Source organism: Cebus imitator, unplaced genomic scaffold (assembly GCF_001604975.1).
Source record: "Cebus imitator isolate Cc_AM_T3 unplaced genomic scaffold, Cebus_imitator-1.0 Scaffold51, whole genome shotgun sequence".
In the NCBI taxonomy this organism is placed as follows: Eukaryota; Metazoa; Chordata; class Mammalia; order Primates; family Cebidae; genus Cebus; species Cebus imitator.
In genome coordinates, this window is record NW_016107366.1 from 11,204,211 (window position 1) to 11,230,249 (window position 26,039).

Sequence of the window (26,039 nt, forward strand, 5' to 3'; positions counted from 1 at the left end):
ACAGGTTCAGACATCAGAAGAGGGCAAAGAACCTATCTAGAGTGATTGCTCACTCATTCCTCAGGTACTCATTCATTCATCGGACATTTATCAAGAGACTTTTCATGTTATGGGGTAGTGACTGAGCTGAAAACTGGGAATAGAAAGAGAAGCAAAACAAGGGCTTTGTTTGGGAGGAACTTCTAGGCCCCATACGGATGCAGCTCCATGTAATTACCTTCACATATTGGCGGTGGGCCTTCAAACTGCAGGGAAGTTCCAAGTTTGCAGGTCAGGATTTCATTCCCCACTAAGGTAAAGCCAGGGAGGCATCTGTAGCGTACGATGTCACCTGTCAAAGAACAACCAACATGAGGACTCCCTTCAGAAGTTTGGACAGGGCAGATGGGCCTGAACTCACTTCTAGGTGATGATCAGAGGTGGGTCATATTCTGTTCAGACTTAAATAACTAGCTCGGCTCTCATCAAATGGCCCAGACACCTGCTCCCGTCTCACAGCTCAGCCTTGCCTGAGCCTAGGACTGTTTCGTATTCCAGGGCATTTTATATTATCTTGCATGGATTTATTTCTCAAAAAGATGCTGACTTGAATCACAGAAGAAAACTTTTTTCTGGCTCTCCTTTTGATTTTATTTTGGGTGCAAACTCAGCTGACAGAACCCTCTGGCACAGGGCCTACTGTTTCTCCAGGGACAGGAGGGAGGGATGAGCCCCACTGTCCCAACAGCTCCCACTGCCACCTTCCCTTCCTTTCCCAGGCTTGGGAGGTGGTACCTATGTTGAATTCTTCATTCTCTGTGACGACTTCAGCATTGGGGAGGATGGTGGGAGGAGGGCATTTGGTGAGTGGATAAGCTGAAAAGGGAAAAGCAGGCAAGTCAGGGTAAGATCATCGTTCTCTAGGTATGCTGTCATTCATTTGTTCAATTCTTCACTTTCTCATCCCTCATTTATTCACACATAGATATTCATGAGTACTTATGTGTCAATGGGGCAAGTTTAGCCAAGTCATTTTGCTTATCTTCTGCCATCCTTATTGAAATTAATAATAACAAAGGAAGGACAATCTAAGAAGAAGTCAGTGACACCATCACCATCACAAAAGGGTGGGAGAGGAGTATTTTCTGAGCATCTCGTGGATATTAGGTGTTTTACAGGCTGCCGCTCTAACCCTCACAACATCTGACCACGCTGTGAGGTGCTCTTATTCTACTTGTGAGCAAGTGAGATTCAGAAAGGTGAAGTATGTTCCTCAAGGTCACACAGGAATTAAGTGGCACAGGCAGGATTTGAATCCAGGTCTGGCTGCTCCACAAACCCTGTATTCCTCCCACCACTTGACCTCTACATACTGCATGTGGCTTCTGCGAGTACCCACTGGAGTCGGCTAATAAGCTGACTCTTCTGATCTTTGACCAGATACTTCTGGCTTCACAAATTTCCTAGACTTGAATTCATCCCTATGGGCAGAGACTGGATGATGCTAGAGGCAGGATGCTGCTTACCCAGGCAAAGTTCAGTGTGGGCTCATAACTTGGCTTTTATTACCTGGCCCAGAGTCAAGTGCTACAGAAGTGTTAGCTGCTGTTGCTGCACCTGCTGTTGTTACTCTTGTTACTATTTCCAGTCACCCCAATCCCTGCTATATTTTTTTAAAAAGTGTTCTTTAAGAAATACAAATATATTATCATTAAAGAAAATTTGAGGTCTTCTCTGAGAACAACAGGAAGAAAAACTCATCCACTGCGCTCTCAGAGACAACCACTGTTAACCAATTATATTATGTTCTTGGAGTGTTTATTCTCTGCATATACAAATATTTTTCTTTTACACAACTTGCATCATATGTTATATATCTTCTGTTGATCCTTGGACACTTACTGTTATATTGGAAGAATTTTCCCATATAATTAAATGTCTTCAAAAATATAGTTGAAATGACTTCACAAGATTTAATCATACAGATTTACTAGAAGGTATTTAACAGACACCCTGTTAACCATTTAGGTTTCCAAAGTTTTGCAATTTAAAATAAAACTGCAATGAAATCCTTTTTATACATGCATCTTTTATGGTTTTTTTCTTTTTCTTTTTTAACTAGATAGGATTCAAGTACATGGCCCTTTTGAAAGTACAGACATCTCCCGCTGAATGTCAGTAATCCCTTCCTGGAAATCAAATGTTCTGTGTAAAGATATTCACTAGTAGCCTATATCCCATTATTTTAAGTGGGAAAAAATTACACTGTGTTGTACTTCCACCCCAAATCCAAAAAGTAATTAAGACAAAGTAAAACATCTAACTATATGCAATAAGTCATTATGTTAGAAGTTAAACACTTAAAACATCACTTCATGATCACCCAACAATATGGCATAACAAAACAGTGCCTCTGTGCGTTGCATACTGTACCATAAATATCCTGTGCCCTGTGATACCTTGCAGCTTGAGACATTACAAAACTCTAGACAGAAAGCTCTAGCTATGAAAGACCTTTGCCCCCATTTTTCTTATAAATTTGAAGAACTCTATGAATATTCAAGGTTGACCTTAGACAGTTAATTATATTTTCCCAGTTTATCATTTGCTTAGTTTTATTTACAGCACTCTTGATTTGTAGAAGTATTACATTTTTCTGTAGCCAACTATAATTTTTCTTAATAAGTTAAAAAACATTTGTGCCTTCCATTCTCTGTGTCATACTTATCTTTAAAACTTCTAAGGCATACTAAACTTTTCCAGGAAAAAAAATGAATAAAAACATATCCCCAATTAAATACAGCCTGGGTACTTGATATTTTGTGATTACTATTTTGATTGGGGTGATTTTCCATTACATTTTAAAACTACTTTATTTATTTATTTATTTATTTATTTATTTATTTATTTATTGTAAGGTCTTGCTCTGTCACCCAGACTAGAGTACAGTGGCACAATCACAGCTCACTGCAGCCTTGACCTCCTGGGCTTAAGCTATCTTCTCACCTCTGCCTCCCAAGTAGCTGGGACTACAGGCTCATGCCAACATGCCCAACTAATTAAAATTTTTTTTTGGTAGAGATGAAGTTTCACTATATTGCCCAGGCTGATCTCAAACTACTGGGCTCAAGTGATGCTCCCACCTTGGCCTCCCTAAGTGCTGGGATTACAGGTGTCAGTCACTGTGCCTGGCCATAAAATTACAAATTTCCTTTTACTGGAGGAAGCTTATGGGATACTAAAAAGCAACAAAACAAAAATTCCCAGAATTCACACCACCTAGGCATAAGCATTGCGAAAACTTTGCTGTAGGACCTGGGTCTTTTACAGACACACCCTCCCTGCTTCCCATCACACACACACACACTCTTAATTACCACATTGTTGGTATCCCACCGTATCTACCATGTTATTGCTACAGAACTCTAGGGCAGGGGACATACAAGGCTGACTCCTCCTTTTCATTTTGTGAATACCCTCCTTCTTCCCCTGTGAGGAAGAGGGTAAGGCGTTGAGAGCGCTTAGCCGGGTGCTGGCGTGTGAACATGTTAACTGGTGGGCAGTAGAGGCAGTTGCTTTAAGCAGCAGTTGGCTCATCAGCAGCTATTGCGAGCAATGGACCCCATGGTATTCCTGGGAACGTTCTTCCTCAAGCTGCTGAGTGTGCTGGATTGGCCTTGCATTTGAGGCATTATTTATTTAAATTTTATTTTCAGACAGAGACTCTGTTGCCCAGGCTGGAGTGCAATGGCGTGATCTCGGCTCACCACAACCTCTGCCTCCTGGGTTCAAGCAATTCTCCAGTCTCAGCCTCCTGAGTAGTTGGGGATACAGGTGTCCACCACCATGACTACCTAATTTTTGTATTTTTAGTAGAGATGGGGTTTCTCCATGTTGGTCAGGCGGATCTCGAACCCCTGGCCTCAGGTGATCTGCCCGCCTCAGCCTCCCAAAGTGCTGGGATTACAGGTGTGAGTCACTGTGCCTGGCCTCGTTTGAAGCTTTTAAAACCAAATTAGCTTAGAAAAAAAAATGTGGGTTCATATGGTTCATTTGAGCTTACCAAAAGACTCAGGGCTCTGCTTTTGAATTTGGGGTCCATGCCCAGCTAATATTGAAATGCCTTCCCTAGCCTTTGTTCCTTGTCTGTATCTCTTTTCCAAGAACATCACAAGGAGGGGTGAGTGTGAGGTAGGTGGCAGTCCATAGTCACTGTATTTTCTGGTGACACCATCATCTGAGTTTTAAAAATCACCTGCTTTTTTGCCCTGAACAATGTAAAATAAATATTTCTCTAAATCAATGAACTGTATTCTACATGAATGATTCTTTTTCTTTTCTTTTTAGAGCTAGGTTCTCACTGAGCCTCCTTTACCTGGTTTTGGTACAGGTGAGGGCTCAGGAGCAGGAACAAGAGACCCGGCCCATCACCAGGGTAACTTCACACCGAGCCTGTCAATATCTAAATATAATAAAAGTAATCATGACAAGGATGACTATTGAAAATATAAATTGATTGAGCACCTTTTATACCCTGTGCCTGGAGCTAAGGATTTCCGAACATCACTTCACTTAACTCTGTTAGGTTACGTACTCATCATTCTTATTTTGTGCATAATAAAATTGAGGCTCAGAAAGGTGAAATGACAAAATTACATAGCTTGTACGTGTTAGAGCCAAGGTTTAAACCTGTCTGTGACTCTGAAGTCCACACTCTAGCACTCTATGGGAAAGTCACAAGTCAAAATGACAGAACCTTAAAGCCTGCATCTTGTTAGTGGAAGGACAGGTGTGCCCAATAAGAGGGGCATGGGAACTGAGCAGATGGAGAGGGTGGAGTCTCATTCTCACACTGCACTCACCCTGGATGACAGCTCCTGGGAATGGCAGTCACAGTTGCTTAGGCTTTTTACATTCTTGTTTCTCTCTGTCTCTTTCTGTTTCTTTCACTACCTCTTTCACAGTCTTAATGTGTTTCTGCAAGTGCACACATGATGTCATAACACTTGAGAGCAGATACTGAGTGGGCTGGGTTCTGTTCCAAGTTCTATCCACATGGTTTTGGGCAAGTACTTGAGCCTTCCTTTGCCCCATTTCTTCATTTGTAAAATGGTGGTTAGAATATTTGCCATACTACCTCACAGAATTCTTACAGGTCACAAACTCCAAGTCTGTAATCCCTACAGGTGAAGAAATTGAGGTCTCAAGTGGGGAAGGGACCTGTGCAAGGTTTCACACACCTGGCCCAAGGTGAAGCTGGGAATAATATTCAGCTTTCCTGATTTCTGGTTCAAATATCTGCAATGATCTGTAAGCTGCAAACATGTGCATCATTCCATAGATGGGCACAAGTCCACAGAGAACATTCTATAAGTTTCTCTCCGTAATTCCTCCATAACAAAAATGAGGAAATATCCAGACCCCTTACTTGGGATCCGTAGAAGAAAACAGGCTGCCAATAAAGACATGCCTGCCCTGAATTGTTCATACTCTTCCTACTTGAAATCACAATGCCTTCATTTGTGCACAAAAACACTGTGCTCCTTGAGAGGCCAGCAGAGGCCCTAGATCCCTTTGGAGAGGGAGAGCCTGCCATAAAGTGCTAAGGGACAAGCTGGGGCACAGGTAGAGGGACGACCCGGCCAGTGAGTTGATGTGAATGAGTGGACTTGGCACCAACGGTTGGGAACCTGTGCCTCTCTGTCCTGGCAACGTGGAATAGGAGGAAAACTTGCATTTACAGAACCCTGTACCGAGAGCTCTCACACAGTGTCACATGACTTGCAAATGGTGGAGCCAGGAGTCAAGCTCAGCCTTGACTCGAAAGCCTGGCCTCTCCCACCAGGCCAGGCTTCCATACTGACCGGAGAAAGATATGGCGAAGATTCCCCCTGTGGCTGCATCATGGTGGAACTTGAGCAGGACCTGGTTGGATGAGCTGTGCACTGTTTTCTTGGCCATGCTCCGGGTGAAGACTCCGAGCCGTGGTGCTGTTTGCTGTGGCCCATCCCTGTATGTGGGAAACAAGATCCTGGCATGCCACTAGTCACCATGGCTGCCTGTTCCACTTGGTGCCATTGGTGGCCTTAAGACAGACTTGGATTGGGGGGCCATGATTCTTTTTGCACCAACATGTCCCCACACCATGCCCTAAACACCTCGCCCAACCATTCCCAACTTGGTCTCCCAACATAGTTGATAGAATTGGTGACACTCACACTGATTCCTCATTCACCTGATTCTTCACCAGCTCCTGGGGAGCTCCTGGGGAGATTCAGGCTCCATAGAGTAAGGATGTGGGTCTTAAGGCAGGTCCTCTCTCTCTGGGGAAGCTCTAGGACAGGGCTGAGGAGCTGGTGCAGAAACCTGCTGCTATGCACACCGGCTCCATTTCCTTGTCTTCCATGCAAAGAGTATACTCACAATGCCTTTTGGGGCAAAGGCTTTCTTCCCTGAAACCTTATCTAACCCCTCCTGTCTGTTCCTAGTCATTGCTTGGAAATCATGTTGGAAATTAACCCAGGTCAGTCTGGTTGCAGTTATCCAAGCCCTGGGAACTTTGGAAAAGAATTCTCCTAACCCCTGATGATTCCCAGAATGGCAGTAATAACACCAAACAAAGGAATTTTAAAATTATATGTTCTTCCAGAGATCCAGTGCTTTGGGAAGAAACTGTCCAGGAAATTGCACATATCAAATGCTAATCTGTATTCCCACTTTAAAATTAGCTAATATATAAGAATATAACTCAAAGCTGAGCTGTGCAGTTCAGTCACTACCAGCTACACATGGCTGTTTACATTTAAATTATTAAGATTTAATAACATTTAAAAATCAGATCCTCAGTCATATCCAAGTACTCTGTAGCCAGTGGCTACCATATTGGGCAGCATAGACATAGAACATTTCCATCACTGCTGAAAGTTCTGCTGGAAAGTGCTGGCTCAGCACCAAGTGACCAACAGGACATCACAAAATTCCACCTCAAATCTCTTCCATTAGTCTGGAAGGCTTAGCCCCGGTGCATGTGGAATGTTGATTTGAACTCTGGAAATACTGAGGCAAGTCTGTGTACCCACACCTACTCCCCTTAACACACCCATTGGTACTTTCCCTGGCCCTGGCAGGACTGTAGGCTGGGAGCCACTGCCCTCCCATTCCTCTCCCTTCAAGGAGCCATAATGGCCAATTGCAGCTGAACCCCTAAACATTCCACTATGTTTATTTGAAACCCAGGAGGCCGACAGCCTTTAAAACCAATCAGCTCTTGGTTTTTCTAAACCAATAGGTAACTGACTGGTAGCCCAATATAGGACCCCACCAATGCTGTTTTCTAATTGGCTATTGACATGGCACCTGGCATACCAGATGGTGATGAAATCTCCGGAAGGCTCTGTCTGTAGCAGGCTGAGGTTGACGCGGATGCCATGGCCAATGGGCACGGTGATCAGCCAGACACAGTCCTGGGAGCTGGAGTATGGGCTAGGGAACCCTGGGGAGTACACGGTGCCGTTGGAAGAAGTGATGTTCCCGCCACAAGGGACTGCCAGGGAGGAACACAAACATAAGTGCAGGGCCTCAATACCCACCTGAGAATTGAGATGCCTTCCTAAGGAACTCCCAGCTCCTAGAAGCAATCATCCTGTCAGGAAGGTCGGGTGGGATGCGGGAGGGGAGGCCAAGCTGAGGATGGCTGCACCTAGTTCTACCCACCAGTCCTCACACAGCACACCCCGGCTGGCTCTAAATCTCCACTGCAGACCCCTCTGTGGGCCTGCCTTAGCCTCCCTCTTTCTCTTTCTTAGGAAGAGAACTGCCAAGATGAAAGGATGCACTGAAGCTGTCCTCTCTCCCTTCCCAGAAATGGGAGGGAGTAGATATTAGGGTCAAAATCTGCAGTGCTTTTGCTGGGAAGAGCTAAGAAATTGGCAAAATATTTCTTTATTTCTCTTTGATTTGCTCTTTCTAGAGTGGTATTTGTGGTCTAGACTTCAAGTTGAGGGTTCCCATGGTGAGGCTAAGGTTGGATTCAAATCATAGCTGAACCATTTATTAAGCAGATACTCTTAGATACGTAGTTTAGCTTCTCTGAGTCTCCATTTCCTCACTTGTAAAATGGGACTAAGAATACCTCCCCCGCAGGATTGTGGTGGTGATGAGGTGCAACAATGCAGGTAACATGTTCAGCCCAGGCCCCAGATCAAGAGGAGGCATTGGCTACATAGATACGACCCTCTCTCCTTATCTTCCTGTTCCCTAAAAGCAAAACTCAATTTTAGTCTCACTGATTTAGGCCTCAGGCAGGAGGATGAAGAAACCTTGATATCTCCATGGTATTCAGAGTCAGTCGCTGGGGAGGAGAATAGACAGGGATGGTGGACAAAAATCCCAAACACCATGGTCCAGAATAATGAGTGTTTTAGCTGACATGGGGCATCAAACAGACATCTGGATGGGGCAGACCAGACTGAGGAGAGAGAATCCCAACAGACTGCAAGCAGAGGCCAGGGGTCCTGTGAACGCAGGTATATCCTGAAAGTGGTGTGCAGGCACATGCCATCCCTCCTACATAAGCTGAATATCTCGTGGGTGCCAGGCACGGCCTGGGAGACAGTGGGGAGCAGGGTACTTCAGTTCTGTCCTAGGCATGCACACTGCTGGGACACAGCCAAATACACCAACATCTGTAGCACAGGCTGGACCATGTCATCATTGTGAATGCCAGAGGGGTGCTTGGGGGAGCCCTGCATCTGGTTTTGTAAGAGTAACGAAGGAATCCTAGTAGGATTCACATTTATACTCAGATCTAAGGGATGACTAGGGCTAAGTAGGCAAGAGAGAAGAATGCTGTATGAGAAAGGACAACATATGCTAAGACCCAAAGGCACGAAAACATGGCACATTGGAAAAACAAAGAATTTCAGCTTAGCTGGAACATAAAATCTATGAGAGTGGAGAATATGGGAAGCCAGCAGGGACTAGGCTCTAATCTAAGGGTCATGTGTGCTATACAGAGGGACTTGTAGTTTGCTGTAAGGGACATGGGGGAAAGCAAGAGAGTGAAGAGCCAAGGGAAGGAGGCTTCTGGGGAGGAAGAAGAGCTTCTGGCTTAAGCTAGCAGACTGAGAAAGCGCTGCTCTTTTCTCTCTCCCGTGATGCCATAAAAAGAAAAACAAGGCGTAAGAAGGGAAGAAAGCCCACGGTGAGGCTTGTTGCACAGCACGTTATGGGCCAACAACTGCAGAATGACCAACTGGTTATGCACAGCAGAACTCTGAAAATATGAAAAATGAACTGAGGCTATGATAGTTTTAGAAATCATGGTTTTACGCTCCAACACCAGAATGGCTCAGTTTCACAAACAAGGTCCCTCTTTCCATCGAGAGTTAAACTTAGAGTTTGAGCCTGAGAGCTAGCCATCTGTGAAGTCCTCCAACTTTTGTGAAATAGAGATTGAGAAGTCCCATTTTATGGAGGAAGAACCTGAAGCTCAGAGAGGCAAAGGGGTCTGAGTTGCAGCCTGGGGTGGTTTGATCCCAGAGCTGGGACACTCTTTCCTGGATTGTTGCCCTTGCTAAACCTTCCTTTTTCAAGACAAATTCCTGCCTCCTCCAGGAAATTCCTCCAGGAAAATCCTGGGCTGCCAGAATGAAAAGGGAAGGAAAATGGAACGGAAGTGTGCAGATAAAGGTGGAGGCAGCCCAAGCTCTTGGTCACCTTCCATCCCGGTTCTGGGTAAGGAAGATGACCCAAGGAAGTGCCACCTCCAGCTCCCTGACAGATCAACTCAGGTGCCTACGGCCCTGTGAAGGAGAGTATAATGGAGCGGGGAGGGGAAAGATGAAGAGGGGAGCAAGGGAGTTCTTAGAAAGAGGCTTCATTCTCTTCTTCCTTTGGGCCGGTGCCTGGATTAACTCTACCTCTCTACCCCTCAGCTCACCTCTGGGCTCCCACTCTCTCACACGGAGCCTTCCCTTCCAGTGGGGGTCCTCCAGCCTGTCAGGGCAGATCTTCCCAAGGGCTGGGTTTGTCTTCCCCTTGGCTGTGGCCCACATCTCCTCCAGGTCCTCTCTAATGCTGGCCCAGAGCCCTGTTGCCAGGACCCTCTCCCTGGCTAGGCTGGACCATATCCATGTGAAAACAGGATAGGCCACAGTTGGTCTGGACTTCCAGCCCTGGAGATCCCACAGGGCAGGCAGGTGGAACATGGGATTGCCCATGATCACCACAGGAAGAACCATTGGGGATGAGGGAGGTACATACCTTCACACTTGGGCAGGGGATGGTCCCAGTTCCGGTTGGTGCCATGTTGACAAGTGAGGACAGGGTGGCCAGTCAATTGATACCCTGGGAGGCACTCGAAGGTCACTGATTGTCCCACGTTGTAGCCAGCTCCCCTCACAATGCCATTGGCAAAGGGCTCTGGGTCTGGGCACTCTTGAAGTTCATAGGCTGAAAAAGGTCAGAAGAAATGATTTTGTTCTCTTTGTTGTCTCTGGCCAGAATATAGGACTGGCAGAGAGCAGAGTGGTGAAGCATCAAGGCTGGGACTCAAACAGACCTCTGTCATGTACAAGTTTTTGGCTTTGGGTAAGTAATTCACCTTCTGTACGCCTCAGTTCTCCTGTGTATAGACTGATTATATTGAGGACTAAGTAGGAAAGCACATACATAGCTCTTTGTACAGTATTGGCACATGGTGATAGCTCAGTAAATAGTATCTATTATTAGTAATTCCATAGGAAAAGGAGGCTCAAGGAAGACATTGCTTAACTGAACCTCTATTCGCTGAACACCAGTGGGGGTCAGGCGCTGGCCGAGCTCCTTTCATGTTGTGTATCTCATTGAAACTTCACAATCAGGATCAAGATCCCAGGCATAGGAAGCAGTGAAGGAAGGAGTTGAAAAGGGAGAAACTGAGTCAGTTCTTTCCAACTCTGAGAGATCAGAACCTCTCAGAAAGGAAGAAATCTTGTAGAAGTAAGTCAAATCTGTGGCAAGTAGAGAAGCTTTTCAGAGGGAGTAGCTGGGCTAAGGGATGTGTGACTGTCATAAAGCAAGTCCCTCCAAAGAGCAGGCAAGCTGCTTCCATGAGAGTGGGTGACCCGACTCTACAGGAGATGCCTCCATGGAAGCAGCTGAGGCCAGTCCATTGGGGAGAGGCCTCTGACGGATTCCTGAGCAAGGCCTTTGGTTAATTGGGTCCACAGAACACAGAACAGCCTTCATGGCAGTAATCGGGCCCTCTCCACTCAGGAAATTGGCAGTGGGAGGAGACAGAACGTTCCTACAGTGGAAGTTCTCAGTGGAAGTAGTTGAGACCAGATGGATGCTCCTTGGATGTAGGCGTGTTTCTTATACGTCATAACAACATCAATAATGCACATCTTGAAGCTAAAATTTCCTGAGCACTCATGCGGTGATGGTGGCTATGTCATGTTTCCATTCAGTACCCCACAGGGAAGTCTCGGAGGAGGAACTGGGCAGGTATTGCTGGGAAATCATTGAGGTAATTGGGTGACCCAAAATCGAGCTGCCACATGGGTGGGGTGGCTGCCCCGCCCCAGGACAGGCCTGGGCCTGCGGCATGGGGGTTTGGGCCATTTGGCAATGAAAGTCTTAGCAGAAGCAGGGGGCTTTTGCCCCGGGAGGCAACCAAATGGGATGAGTTGGGTCTTTAAAGAAAGGCCCGGGGTAACCACGTGGACCCAGAGATGAGGAGAGAATGAAGGGAGTGGCTGTGTGTGAGAAGCCAGGAACAGCCTTGATGAGAGCAGCTGGGCCTCTCCTACAGGAATCATCTCCTGTGGAAGGATCTGGGCTCTTCAAAAAGGCACTTCAGTGAGAGTACCTCTCCTCTCAGTGAGAGTACCTCGACACTGGGAAAATCCTCAGATCCTGTTCCACTGGAAGAGGCTTCAAAGGGATAGGTTGGGCATATAAGGCAGAAATAAACCCTAAGAGGAGGAAGCATGAACTTCCCCAAAGAAGGACTCCTCAGGGGGAGCAGGTGGGTCTGTTCTAAAGGGGCATACCTGGCGACAGTGGGAACATACTTCCAAACAGAGTGTCATAATCAGGTAGGCACAATTCTAACCAAAATGCCATTATATTAAAACATTAATAATGGTGATGCCTAGCATTTGGGGGACAATCGTATGTCTTGGTCATTTTGCTAAGTTCTTTATAAATAGAACCCTCGTGAGGACGTGTGCTGTAATACACTGAGCACGTCAGACCGGGAGGCCTGGCTAGGAGCTCTCTATGCTGCCACTAACAACTTGATGGGAATCTTTACTCGAAGACAGAAAGGAAGACCCTAGCACAGGAAGTGCAGAGCATCAGTTGGAGGAATTTTGAGAAAGAGTAAAGCGTTGGACTTCTAAGGAAAGTCGAGGGGCCATGGAGAGCTAGGTCCATCTGACAGTAACAGCCTCGGTGGGGACAAATGGCTCGTTTATGAAGCTGGGTCTTTCCCCAGAGGATAAACCAGGGAAGAGTGGTCAGAGCTTGCTTACAAGGTCAGTTCCATAGGGCAGGGGAAGGTGCAAATGGAGAGTGTGCGTTTACGGTCAGGGATAATGATTAGGGCCTATCACAAATGACGAGGCTTCTGTGGGAGTACTTAGGCCTCTGGCCCTAGAGACAGCCTAGCCCGAGAGGTTGGGATCGCCCCAAACGTGAAGCCTTAATAGAGGTGGAGCCCAAGTCTAAAAGGAGCAGGTGCCCCGGTGCCACGTGTGGCTCCACCGGAGTCCTTGGGACTGGGCAGACGGGTGAACGCTGAGTGGGTAGCTGGGCCTGGGACTGAAGGGGAACAACCAGGCGAGTCCTGAAGGTCACATGCTTGTGGGAGGAGGGGCCCATTACCGGGTGGAAGCCCTGCTGGATGTTGTCGTGCCTCTTACACGTTGGGCCAACTCCTCGTGGAGGAGCTGGGTGTCTGAAGGCAGCTGCCCCCTGGCCTCCTTACACAGGGAAAGTCCTCAGATGAGGACTGGGCCTCTGGAGGCTGTGAGGTCTCAGCAGGAGAGACAAGCCCATCACAGGGAGGGACACTAGCCCAGAACATTGGCTTGTTGTCTGGGCAGCCTCAGGGGGACAGCTGGGCCCCTTGTGCAGGGTGGCTGGAGTGGGGGCATTTCCAAAAGTGGGGGCTGGGAGAGCAGGGAGAATGAGCCCAAGACCAGGCCTCTGAGGGGTAGTTAGGCCTTTTCTGTTGGGGGAGTCAATGGAGAATCTGACGTGGCCACACAGGGACAATCTTTACAAGGACAAGTGGGCTTGTCACACAGGGAGTACAGCGAGTGGTTGGTCGCATCACAGGTACTCAGTGGCGGGGCTGTGCCTGTTGTCTCGGGTGAAGGCACCGTGCACAGCATGGGCCCAGGGCAGCTGTCCCTGGCACAATGGTGGCATCATCATTCCTTATGTTTATAGAGAGGGAAGTTCTCAGGGAGAGGGTACTTGGGCCTGGCAGGGGTGCGAGGGGCTGAAATGTGTTTCCCAAAATTCATATGCTCAAGACTCCACTCCTTGTGAATAAGACCTTATTGGAAATAGGATCTTTACCAAACTTATGGAAATTAAAATGAGGTCACTAGGACGGGCTCTGATCCAATAGGACTGGTATCTTTATAGAAAGTGGGGATTTGGAGACAGAGGCACAGGAAGAGCACCATCTGAAGATGAAGCCAGAGGTCGGGGTGATACTTGTGAGAGCTGAGAAATGCCAAGATTGCCATGAGCCATCAGAAGCCGGGAAGGGCCTGGACAGAGTCTCCCTTATGGGCCTAAGAAGGAACTAACTCTGTTGACACCTTGATCTTGAACTTCGAGTCCTAGAGCCTTTGGACAGTAATTTTCTGTTGTTTTAGTCACCCAGCTTTCTTATGACAGCCCTGACGAACTAAGAAGCAGGAAAGCTTTGGGGGAAGGCATTGCATCTGTCTCTGAGAGGACATATTTGGGACCAAGTCCCTCCTGTGACATCATGGCCATCCGATGTGTCATGACCTGTTTGACAGGTACACACCTCCCACATGATAGGCACAGACATCCTTGGGCAAGGCTGGCCTCTGTGATGAGCCTGGACACAGCTTCCCTGGGCGCGTCAGCTGTGCTAACCCCAGTGAAGTGGCTCTGCCTGGGTGCAAGGCCCAGCTTCTCCTGAGGCTCCCTCTAGGTGACAGGCCCAGCCACAATCACCAAAGTTTTCCCTGAGACAAACCCCAGAAGCCTGAAGTCTCCTGCAGAACTGATTCAATTGCTTCCACCTTGTGGATGCCCTTTAGGGCTTTCCCTAAATGATAAGCCCAGTCCCCCATCAGTATTCTGCTCTGGCAAGGAAGGAGCTCCATCCGTACCACATTATTTCCAGTATGAAGAAGTCAAGTCTCAGAAAGCTGCATAAAGGATGGTACTATTTACATAAAAAACATGGCCAAAAATTGTATAAAATGTTACATATTTTTCACAAGTATATGTAGCATATCTATATCCAGGCCTGGAAAGGTCACGCCTAAACAAGAGCAGCTGTTTCTGGAGAATAATCCTGGGTTTGGAGGCTACAAAGAGAGCTTTGGCCTTACTTGTAAGGTTTTAATTTATTTCTTTTCTTTTTTAAAAACAAGATAAATATGCTTAGAAATTGTTTGTGTAATTAAAAATGAACTTTAAAAAACAAAATTGCAAAACTCTAGTATGATCCAATTTTGGCGAAAAATATAGCTATAACAATGTGTATACTGAAAAATGGGGGAATATATATTGAATTGTTGAAACATATATTGAATTGTGTGTCTTTGCATAGGGTGGTGATAGGGTGGGATTATGGGAGAATTTTGACTTTCTGTGATAGGTGTTAAGGCCTGAATATTTCTGTCCTCTCAAATTCCCATGTTGAAACCTAATCCTCAATGTGAGGGTGTTTGGAGGCAGGGCTTTTGGTGGCCCACCCTCATAAATAAGATTAGTTCCCTTATAAATGAGGCCTGAGAGAGCTCCTTTGCCCTTTCCACCACGTGAGGACACAGTGAGAAGACGCTGTCTGTGAATGAGAAAGTGGGCCTTCACCAGACACGGAATCTGCTGGCACTGTGATCTTGGACTTCCCAGCCCTCAGAACTGTGAGAAATAAATTTGTTTATAAGCCACTTGGCTTATGGTATCTTGTTACAGCAACCAGAGCTAACAATATGCTCACAAAATTATCTATAGTGTTTAGATTTTTTTTTTTCATAAACATGAATCGGTATTGGGAAAAAAATCTAAAAATATTTTTTAAAATTCAGTAGAAGAATCTGGGGAAGGGGTTAGAACAAATGCTTCGGTCAGTCACAATAAGGGAAGCATCCAAGGGAGAAACTGGGCTTACTCAGGAACACCATCGATAGCTGCATAGATTGGGCACAATCTCCACATCCACAGGTGATGGATGGCCCATGACACAGGGGAACCTGAGTGTAGATGGGGCTCTTCCCAGGGAATGTCCCAGAAGGAGTGGGGCCTGTCACGGAATTCCACCTCAGGGAGGTAGCACTGTGGTGAGTGTGGTTGGGCCTCACAGGAAAACCTGCCCCTTATGCAAGGCTTAGAGGTACGCTTGGGACTGTTACTAGAATCCTCCATCCTGTCATAGGAAGAGCTTTGCTGAGAGTAATAGGGCTTGACATGCAGGAAGGACCCTAGGGAAGTAATTAAGTTTATCAAGCCTGAGGGGGCATGACCGGCTGGACACCTGGGGGTGCCTGAGAAGGCACAGATGGGCCACTTGCCCAGGGAATGCTGTATAGAGTGGGAGCCTCAGAGGGTGTTGTTGGGCTGCCACTGTTGAAAAGGCTGTGGGAGAACTTAAACTGCCAAATGGGGTTAGATGGCCTTGGGGGCTGGAGAGATCTGCCACCAAAAGGAAGCTTCCCTGGCTGGGCCTGCCACCCCCACTCACCTCTTCTGGTGTTCTGTCTTCCCCACACATGGAAAGCTGGGAAGGCGGGTGGTTGGGGCAAAAGATGGGGATAGAAAGAGAAGTGAATGCGGTGCTCCTTGTCCTTACCCTGATACTCCAGCTTGAATCCTGGCCGGTTCTGGGAGTGGTCGCTGTGGAAATACAAGGTGGTCTCGTGGGACGTGGAGAGGAGGGAGCTCGGAAGCTCGCTTCCACTGAATCTTCCCATCATGCGGCTGGTCTCATAGGGGCCGTTCCGGATTTCTATGAAGTCGTGGTTGGGCTCAGTGGAGAAGTTCAGGAACTGGATGTGAGCTCCTGGGAGCAAGACAGAGGCAGACAGTGCCCAAAGCAACATAGTCCTGCCTCAAGTGTGCTGCCTCATGAAAGCATCTCCTGCCAGAGCCGTGAGTCCCCTGCTACTGATTTCCCACCCAGCCAAGGCTTCCAGAACAGGCTTTGGGAATTGCCAGTCCAGCCAAGTCTCTCATCTTTGACAGGGCTGAACTTAAACGTGTATTATTCATTCAAAAATAAAGGCATCAGTCATTTCAGAGCTCCACTGGAGTTCATTTTATTTTGTTGAAAACAAAGTTCAGGGTCAACACTTGTTCTAATTTATGATTCATATGTCCAATATCAGCATATAGTTTTGCTAGACTAAACTTTTTATTTAAAAACAACACTGCCTATACTTAATCAAAAGACATGATCTTCAATACTGCTGTTTTCTAGAGCTCTTATGATAATCTTCCAAGGCTTAGAAGTATACACTGTCCCCTCAATTCCATAAAGAAGCCAAATGAAGATTACACTTTAGGATCTTAGTGAGTTAATCAAGACCTTCTAGCGACCTGACAGGTTAAATACATCTAATTAAGTTCTTAATGTATGTATAATATACTCTTCCAAAAATGAACCTGGAAACATTGATGTTTGTTTACTGATAAGGTTTTTCAAAATGAGATCACTATGGAAAATGTTGTTGAAGAAACGTGTTTACTGAGCATAGGAAAAGGCCCATGCTGCATTGCTAATTGTAAAAATCAGATGACAGAATAGTATGCTGGATACAATTCTAATTCTTGTATTATAAAATGTAGAAGAATATTAATTCGCTTGCTAAGAATATTTGCTGGGCATTTTCTGGACATCAGGGCTGTGCTAGGCATTGTACACGATAAGCAAGATTGAGAAGGTCCTTGTCTTTGTGAGGCTTACGTGGTAATGGCAGAGGACTAAGCCATTACTGATTATCGCTGCACGATGAGATTATAGATGGATTTTCATTTTTAAAAGTTGCTCATCTGTATTATCTAATTAGCTCAGAATATGCACATTAGTGTAATTTTTTTTTTTTTGCATCTGATCATTTAAAGAATAAAATGACTCGACATTTAACGTTGAAGACCTTTCATCTCCTGCCCTGTTCCATTCCCCTCCTTCCCTCCACAGAAGCAAACACATGAATTTGGAAGATATCCTTCCCGTTCATTGTTTTGGATTCTTAAATATGTATGTGGGTTTATGTGTTTTAAACAGTTGCATAAACGATATTATACTGTACATACATTCTTTATTTTACATAATATTGTGGTTTTCAAGGTCTATCCGTGTTGACATACAAAAGTATAGTTCATTCATTTTAATGGCATGTTAATTAATTCCATTTTATGAATTATCCAACCACACAGTTCACGCCCCTACTAATGAACATGCAGATTGTTTCCAAGTTGCAGATAATTCTGTGATGAGCATCTTTGCACACATTATCTGAGGAATCTGTGCCTTCCATTCCACTGCCCATGCATCATCCCCTTATACAGGAGCACTGCCAGCTGCATGCCCACCGAAGGGGCTCTTCAAGGATGGCAGAATTTCTGACTTGAGCTCTGCATAAAGAACTGGACTGTCATCGCCATCTAGTGGAGCAGCATGTAGCTGCAGCAGCTCTTTACACGCTGACACCAGGTGCCTTAGGAACCTTGGCCTAATCCAACACAACCTGAAAGCAAGGGATCTGGGGCCTCTGCGACTGTACCCAGCAGTAGGCTTCTTCCCTGAAGCCTGAATTAGCACCCAGAACTTAGAGATGAAAATGGTGGCTGACCATAAGGACTTACAGGGAAAGCCACCTCATTTAAACTTCTGTTTGCCTTTGGATGTTGCCCTCCCCATCTTCTATCATCTGGGTTCTGCCCCAAGACTGGATGCAGAGGTATAGGGTCTCCAAGATCCTCTTAACGTCTCAAAGTCTGGAGTCTCCTAAGGCTGCTGAGGGTGTCATCGCTTTGCACCCTGTTTCCTTCAGAAGATGGTACTGAACAGAAAATAACATCTTTCAGAGGGTCACTAGGCTCTCTCCTCTCCTCCAACCAGATTTAGAGAAGGCCAGTTAGACTACTTTCTCCCAAAGGTCCCTTCTCTAATCTCTAATCACACTCCAGGCTGAATAATAAAGGATGAAATGGGTGATCTTCATTTCTGAGGCTCACAGACTGGCATTCAGGGCTGTGCGGGCATAATCGCCTTGGGGCATTTCACTCCTAGAAGCAGTGCAATGGCTTAGGCAAGGCGGCCCATGTGTACAGCCCATCAGTTCCATGTAAGCACAAAACCCTCATCCCGTCAACAGAGACACTGGGGTTAAATGACATTCCCAGTGCATAACACATGGATCACCAGCAATTATATTTTGTATCCACACTGATGCCCTCCACACCCTGACAACCTCCTACACATGGCACAATCCAGCACCCCCACCCAAACAACAACAACAAAACCAAAAACCTTCCCAATACCTAGGCCAGCTGGAAGGTGCATGTGAATGCAAACTTGATTTCACATTGACCTTGGCTTAATTTAATTAGGATGATAAATCAGACATCAGATTAAAAGTACAACTTGAGGTCCAGTCTCTGTAAGACAGATTTTTCCCCTTTTTAAAAACTCATTCCTCAGTAATTTATTTTTAATATCAAGTGATACAGTGTTAGGTAAAACCTGAGTAATTTCTCAATAACCGTCCTGGATTTTAGTTTATGGCTCAAATAATAATGATGGCCACCCCTAGGATTTTTCTCCCCCTATATCTCTGCCATTGGTCTTCATAAATGTATAAGAGGTCAACAGATGAGAAAATAGAGAGGCAGAGTGCTAAACAGTCTTGGCCCAAAGTTGTGCTGGAGATTTTGGTGGACAGTTTTTTTTTTTTTTTTTCCTTTTTGAGACAGAGTCTCACTCTGTCACCCAGACTGGAGTGCAATGGCACAATCTCGGCTCACTGTAAACTCTGCCTCCCAGGTTCAAGTGATTCTCCTGTCTCAGCCTCCCTAGTAGCTGGGATTACAGGCATTCACCACCACACCCAGCTAATTCTTTTGTATTTTTAGTATGGGTGGGGTTTCACCATGTTGGCCAGGCTGGTCTCGAACTCCTGACCTCGTGATCTGCCCGCCTTGGTCTCCCAAAGTGCTGGGATTACAGGCATGAGCCACCGTGCCCAGCTGGACAGTGGTTTTAAGCTCAGGGGCCTGGGCATAAAGCCTGTCTCATCTGGGGGTTGTAGAGACTTACCAAAGCCCACGGGCAGTGCTATTTTCCAGGAGCAGTCCATGTTACTGGGGTAGTTGCCTGGGAAGCCGGGGCTCAGGATCACCCCCTCCATCTCTTCCACTGTTCCCCCACACTGTGCTGTGACAATGAGATGAGACAGGGGGTCAGAACAACAACAAGCGGCATACAGGGCCCTGCCAATGTTTGGAAGCTCCCTTCAAGCAGCAGTTTTTAAGCTTTCATGAGTCATAAAGCCCCTTGAGAATCCGAAGGAATCTTCTTAAAAGACTATGTCCATGGGCAACATTCAGTATGTACATTCAGGAAGGCAGGTGCATTCCAGGAGAGACTAAGTCCACAAACCCCAGTTATGGACTCTTGACCTTGAGCATGCCCTTCACAGGTCAGTTCCCCGGTGACTGTGCAGGAAAAGTGAGAGAGTTCTGTGCCAGAAGAAGTCCGACCATTTCTTACCCTATCCCCCAAATCTCCCTCTCCTCATTGCCTAATCCACTCTTTCAAGACTGCAGAGAAAGGATGAAGGAAGGGGACTGGCATGCATCACGTCCCCACCCTATGCCCAGTACCATGCCAGGCTCTTCTGAAATATATATTCCAGAGGGCAGGGTAGCCAGCAGGGGAGGCTCACCAGGAGCCCATCCTCAGAAAAGTGACTGTGATCAGCATTCCACAGGAGCTAACCACCAGGCTGTCTGAGTGACCCAAGGGCTTAGTTCAGAGTCATTTGAGGATGAGGGGCTGGGGCACCCCTGCAGTATGGTCGGTCGACATCATTTCTTTTGTATCTTACGAGGAAAAGGTTGTGTGAACAGAAAGGGGCTAGCCTGTCTTTGAGACCTAGAGAAAGGATCATAGAAGCGGGATTAGCAGGTCCAGGCAAGTGCTTTCCGGGGAGAGGGCAGCTTGGCAAACAGGCCCCAAAACAGTGCAGAGTGGGCTCCAGCCTTGACTGACTGGGTCACAATCCCATCTTCATTTCTGATGGGACCATGGGAAAGTTCAAAACTCTCCAGAACTTGGTTTCCCACAACTGTAAAATGGAGCTAGTGACTGTCTAATGGGGTTGTTATGAGGTCACAGCAGAAAGGGCTGCATTTTACTTGGGACAAGGCTGGCACATGTAGAAAACCCCTAATGAACAGCAGCTGACATTAAATGAATTGTTTCCTTGGCAAGGTCTTTGTAGTCTCTAACTGGGAAAATGCCCTGGGCTGATCATTCACATTTCTGACCTGCTCCACAGATGCCTAGGCCCTACGCCCTGGTGAAACCACAGAATAGAAATGCCAGTGTGCCTGCGTGTCACTCCCTCACCTCCATGCACTTCCTACCCCGAGGTCAGCCTTGAGGGGCACTTCACAGTCTGCTGGGCACCAGAGAACCTAAGGTTTCCATTCCTGACTTTGCCACTTCCTTTTTAATCCTAAAAAACTGGGATTTCCTGTTTGCAAACAGAGGGTAATAAAACTCCCCTGAAGGGCTGATCTGAGGAAATACGAAGCTCCATGCCTAGCATATAGTAGATACTAAATAAACATGCTTTTCTTCCTTGCCTAACTGGACCAGAAGCTTCTGATGGGGAGACGCTGTCTTTTCTTGTGTCTGCTCATCACTGCCATAGCACAGGGTAAGGGATGAAGCCAAATCCTTGTTTCACATGTAACTCTCAGCATTTCTTTTTTTGCTCTGTCACCCAGGCTGGAGTACAGTGGCGCAATCTCAGCTCACTGCAACCTCCGCCTCCCAGGTTCAAGTGATTCTCCTGCTTCAACCTCCCGAGTAGTTGAGATTACAGGTGTGCGCCACCACATCTGCCCAATTTTTGTATTTTTAGTAGAAACGGGGCTTCACCATGTTAGCCAGGCTGGTCTTGAACCTCTGACCTCAAGTGATCCACCCATCTTGGCCTCCCAAAGTGCTGGGATTACAGGCATGAGCCACTGCACCAGGCCACCCTCAGTATTTCTTTATTAGACTTGTCTGTCTGTCCCACAAGAAGTCACGGGGGAAGCCTATAGTGCCTAAAAATTCCATCTTGGGTCTGGTTGATAATCTGGAGTCAGAACAGTCATCATCATGTTTTCAAATGGGCAAACCTCCTGTACCTTTCCATTTGGTGGGGCAGAGGTTTCCAAAAGTCATGACAGTGTTAAGTGGGAGTTTGAGATTATGAAAACGTCAGTTTAAAGCTACTGACTTGGAACAAAGCCAGAATATCAAACTTTCTTCTGATTTGAACTTGAACTTGATGATACACCACTGAGCTAGGATCCCTGGGAGAAAATGGGTTGGAATGAGTTGTAGAGTCTGGGTTCTCTTACCAATACAGAGTGGAGGAGGGTAGTTCCATCGCCGCACGGTTCCGGGCATGCAGGAGATGTGGGCGTGGCCCTGGAAGAATCAGGAACAGGGGTGGGCTAGCTGTCCCCATGGGCACAATTCTATGTACAACCAGGGGCCATACAGGGGTCTGGGTCAGGGGGCTCATGTTAAGGAACAAGATACACAAAGACACACAGATCCACTGTGGGATGGGAGTAAGGCAGAGGGAGAGAGAATTTGGGGAAGGACAATTATTAACAACCATTACTAAAGAATTCTCATTACTAGAGGTTTCCTTGTGAGATTCCTTTAATTACTAAATTCCCTGATGGACTTCAAAGGGAAATTAAATTTCCCTAAAGCCGAATCAAACCCAAATTTGCAGGAACACATTGGAGGCTGGCTTGTGCCAAATTGTTAAAGTCAGCGGAGTTTGTCTTTTGCATGAACAGCTCCAGGAGAGGATAATGGTACCTGGGGGACCTGGGGGCTGCTCCCTGTTCTTTGGTGACTGTAGCTCTGCTGGTGCAAGGTGGGCCAACCACATCTCAGGGGACACCTGTTTCCTGCTCTAGGGTGTCAGGGGAGGTACCTGGAGGGCATATCCTGGCTCACACTGGAAAGAGACCACATCATTCACCAAGTAGCGCTCGCCAGTCTTCACCCCATTACTGGGCACAGCAGGTTCCGGACAACTGCTCAGGCCCACCGCTAGACAAGACAGAGACAGAGGGAAAGGAGAATGGAATAGCCTAGCAGGTCAATGTGGCGGTAGGCTGGGATGATGTTGGTGGCAGGGAAAAGGAGTGCTTCTAATTTGTGCTTTTGCTCATCTTGTAGGCTAGTTCTTCCCAACTCTCTTCACCTTGCAGCACACAGAGAAAAACAGAATATTTACACGGCACAGAGGCTCAACAGATCAAAGCCCCTTGGGGAAGGAGGGATCCCAGGGGATGCTGGCTGTCCTGTCCACTCACTGAGTTCTTAGCTAGGGAGCTTAGCTAAGGGGACCTCTCTGCATGGTCTCCTCCCACATCCCTCTGCTTTCTACTCTTAACTCCCCTCCGTCTTCCTTATCCTAAGGAGACAGACCCTGTGGGCTAAGAGAGAGGGGCTAAAAGAGAGAGAGAGCTCCCTGGGGAGAGAGAGAGGGAGAGGACACACACACACACACACACACACACACACAGAGAGAGAGAGAGAGAGAGAGAGAGAGAGAAAGGCAAGAAGGAAGGAGAGCAGGGAGGGACATCTCAGCGATGCTTAGGAGCTCAGTTAGAGTCTGACTTTCCAAGACTCTGAGAAAAGTTTGCCAGCAGATAAAACTCTCCACGGCCTTCTCTCTCCTGTTGTGTTTTCAAGGTCAGGCCAGCCCCTTTCCGGGAGCATCACTGGTGGCCTCTCACACTTCACCTCACTCAGCTCTGGCCTCACTCAGCACCAGCCCCAGTAAAGCTCTCCCTCATCCCCTACTTCTAACTCAAGCCACTGCTAGTCTAGTCCGCCCTGCACTTGCAGGCAACCTGTGTTGCTTAAAATCTCTCCTTGAATCATGGGACTTCCTTGCTCAGTGATTTGAAGCAGGTCCTCATGGCCTATCATATGGAATCCAACTTTCTTATCCTGATGTTCTAAGGACTTTCATGATCTTGGCCTGGTCCCCTTTCAAGATCACCTCCATGGGATCTCAAATGCACTCTTTTTTCTTGACTTTTGGAATTCAACCTGCGTCCATGTATTCCTCATTACATGCCTGGCATTGCATATAATGTTTTGCTAGAGCCATCCAGCTTAATCTTCCTCCTCCTCCTTTCTGCCTGTCCACACCATCACCCCAAGAGAAGCACTCATTGAGTACTTCCCATGAGCAAGGCTAGGGCTCGTGGGTGTGGGCATCCCCTCATATCCTTCAAGCAGGTCTTCACATCCCATTTCACAGATGAGGACCCAGACCAAGGGAGGCCCTGAAACATATCCTTAGTCAGCCACAGACCCAGGATTCAGACCAAGTCCAGTCTGACCCCAGGTCTGCCAAGTGGAGCCTAAGCCCTGAGGCTAGATGAGCTCATGTCTGACCCTGTCCCCTGCTCTCCTTGCTTCCCCTCCTAAAATGGTCCCCATCCTGCTCTGAATCCCTCCCTGGCTGCCTCCCATACAGCCAACGGGAGTGTAGCATTTCCCAGCACGGGGCTTCCTGCCTCTTCTGTGCTCTGCAGGAGTCCCTGTATAGGTGCAGGCACTTCAGATGCACTAATACGTTTCTGTGTCTTGCGGGACTGGACCTGGAGGGCACTTCTCCAGGGGCAAGGGTCAGAAGACTCAGGAGGAGGCAGAGAGGTAGCTGTAAACTGAATTCTCCACCAACTCTAAAGTGGTCTTCTTCATCAAGGTGGCAGAAAGGGGAGGATGGCAGACTGTGTATCTGAGTGTGGCAGATGGCAGCCTTGGCCCTCCTGGAAGCTCCCTTGGGGGATACAGGCTCCCTAAGGATCCCATGTGTATCCGGTGCCTGCAGGCAGCTGGGGGGCTTATGGAAAAAAAATAGGGAAGGACCAGTCAGCCTAGACCACCGGCCACCAATCCATCTCCCATGTAGTAGCTGATGAGTCCTCATGCCACATTCAGAGATGAGACTCTGATAACCACCTAATTCTTTTTTCCTTCTGAGGGAAAGTCACATATAACAATATGCACAAATTATACATAATAATCAAGTAAATATTGCAATCTTGAGCGTACATGTGCTGAGTTTTGGCAAATGTCTGTACCTTTATAACCCAAACATCTGTCAAAGCCACAGAATGTTGCTATCACTCTGGAAATCCCTTCACACTCTTCCCAGGCAATTCCTGCCCTGCATGTGCTTTTAAGATGTGAGTGTGAAATCTGGAAATGAGAGCTCTTTGAGCCTTGTCCAAAAATTCCAGCAGCTGAGACAAAAGACCCCAAGGACAAGCATTAAAAAAATCGTCAAACGGAGTTTCAAGAGCTTCATTTGTGATCTTGTCTATATCTCCCCCTTCCTCTCCACGCTGCAAGTAGAACAAAACTGACTATTTAGTGGGGTGGTCGCAAGTAGGTAGATCTGCTTATTGGAAAGCCCTGCTTACTGTCCAGTGGTGGACAGAAGAAGAAGAGCAGAATGAGAACAAAAAGCGTTGTGGGAAGAAAAACGGAATGGGAGAAGGACGAGGCCAAACAGAAGAACGAGGGGACATATAGAAAAGTCCACTCTAATTTCTCTTATGCTGCACAGACTGATTTTATTTAAGCCATGCTTACAACAAAGGAAAAAAATTTCTTTTATCATATGTAATTTATTACTTTTGAAAGCATATTGCTCCATTTCCATTTAAATTCAATAAACATTAATTATGAATCATAGCAGTGGATATGACTTTTCAGTACCCTTCAAAGCCATTTGCCTCTACAATAGCAGTTAATTCTCTATCATCTGTGAGCTCTTTATGGATTATCCTACAAAATAAAATATAACTACAGGACCCTGGCTCTTAGGAATTCCAGTCTCCAAATACCAAATGGGAAGCTCTTTTCCCCCTAGCTCTTCCCATAATGTGGGGACAACACATGAAACGTTAGCTACTGAAGAAACTGCAAATCCCCTTGGACAAAGAAAATTGAGAAGAGGTGGATTTTGCCTGAGAATGAGGCAGTAGAATGACAAAGTGAGTTAGGAAGAATATGTATCTTTGGAAGGAGGAAGAACAGAGAAGATTCTAGGGAAGATTTAAGAACTCGAAACATTGGTTAGAGAAACAAAACTGGAGAGAACAGAGAAGAAGGGGTAAAAGGAAAAAAATGTGATTTAGTCAAGAAACCCAGGATATTTCACTCCACCAGGAGGGTGAAGCCTTAGACATCTGCAGGGAGGAGTCTCAGAGGTCCCTGTCCTACCCTGTACCCTGCAGTGGCTGCTTCTAGCTGTCCTGGGTCTTCCTTTTTTTTTTTTTTTTTTTCCAGGTGCATGCTTCATTTCTTTCAGGTGATAAGCACCCTGGAATCCATTTAATTCTTTCCAAAGCAGCTGGCTAAAGTTCATCTTTTTTTTTTACAGACCCAGATGGGCATGTGTATAACGTACAGTTCTTAATCAGGCATCTAGCACCAAATGGATCTTCTTTCTGCACAGGCTTATGCTGTCACAGATGGTCAAGCCAACCATGCCTTCCTGCATTTTTCACTTCTCATTACAAAC

General features: G+C 46.6%; 1 protein-coding gene across 2 annotated transcripts in view; it reads right to left on the reverse strand.

Annotated features, from left to right (window-relative positions):
- Positions 1–26,039, reverse strand: part of CSMD2 (CUB and Sushi multiple domains 2) — a 616,956-nt gene that overhangs the window by 77,134 nt on the left and 513,783 nt on the right. For both annotated transcript variants that reach the window (XM_017527996.2, XM_017527992.2), the window contains 9 exons: positions 22,416–22,534; positions 21,823–21,892; positions 19,502–19,618; positions 16,034–16,243; positions 10,243–10,431; positions 7,345–7,522; positions 5,844–5,989; positions 775–855; positions 218–331 (listed from right to left, as the gene is read on the reverse strand). In XM_017527996.2, coding sequence (XP_017383485.1) covers positions 218–331; positions 775–855; positions 5,844–5,989; positions 7,345–7,522; positions 10,243–10,431; positions 16,034–16,243; positions 19,502–19,618; positions 21,823–21,892; positions 22,416–22,534 — 1,224 coding nt within the window. The remainder of the gene's footprint in view (positions 1–217; positions 332–774; positions 856–5,843; positions 5,990–7,344; positions 7,523–10,242; positions 10,432–16,033; positions 16,244–19,501; positions 19,619–21,822; positions 21,893–22,415; positions 22,535–26,039) is intronic.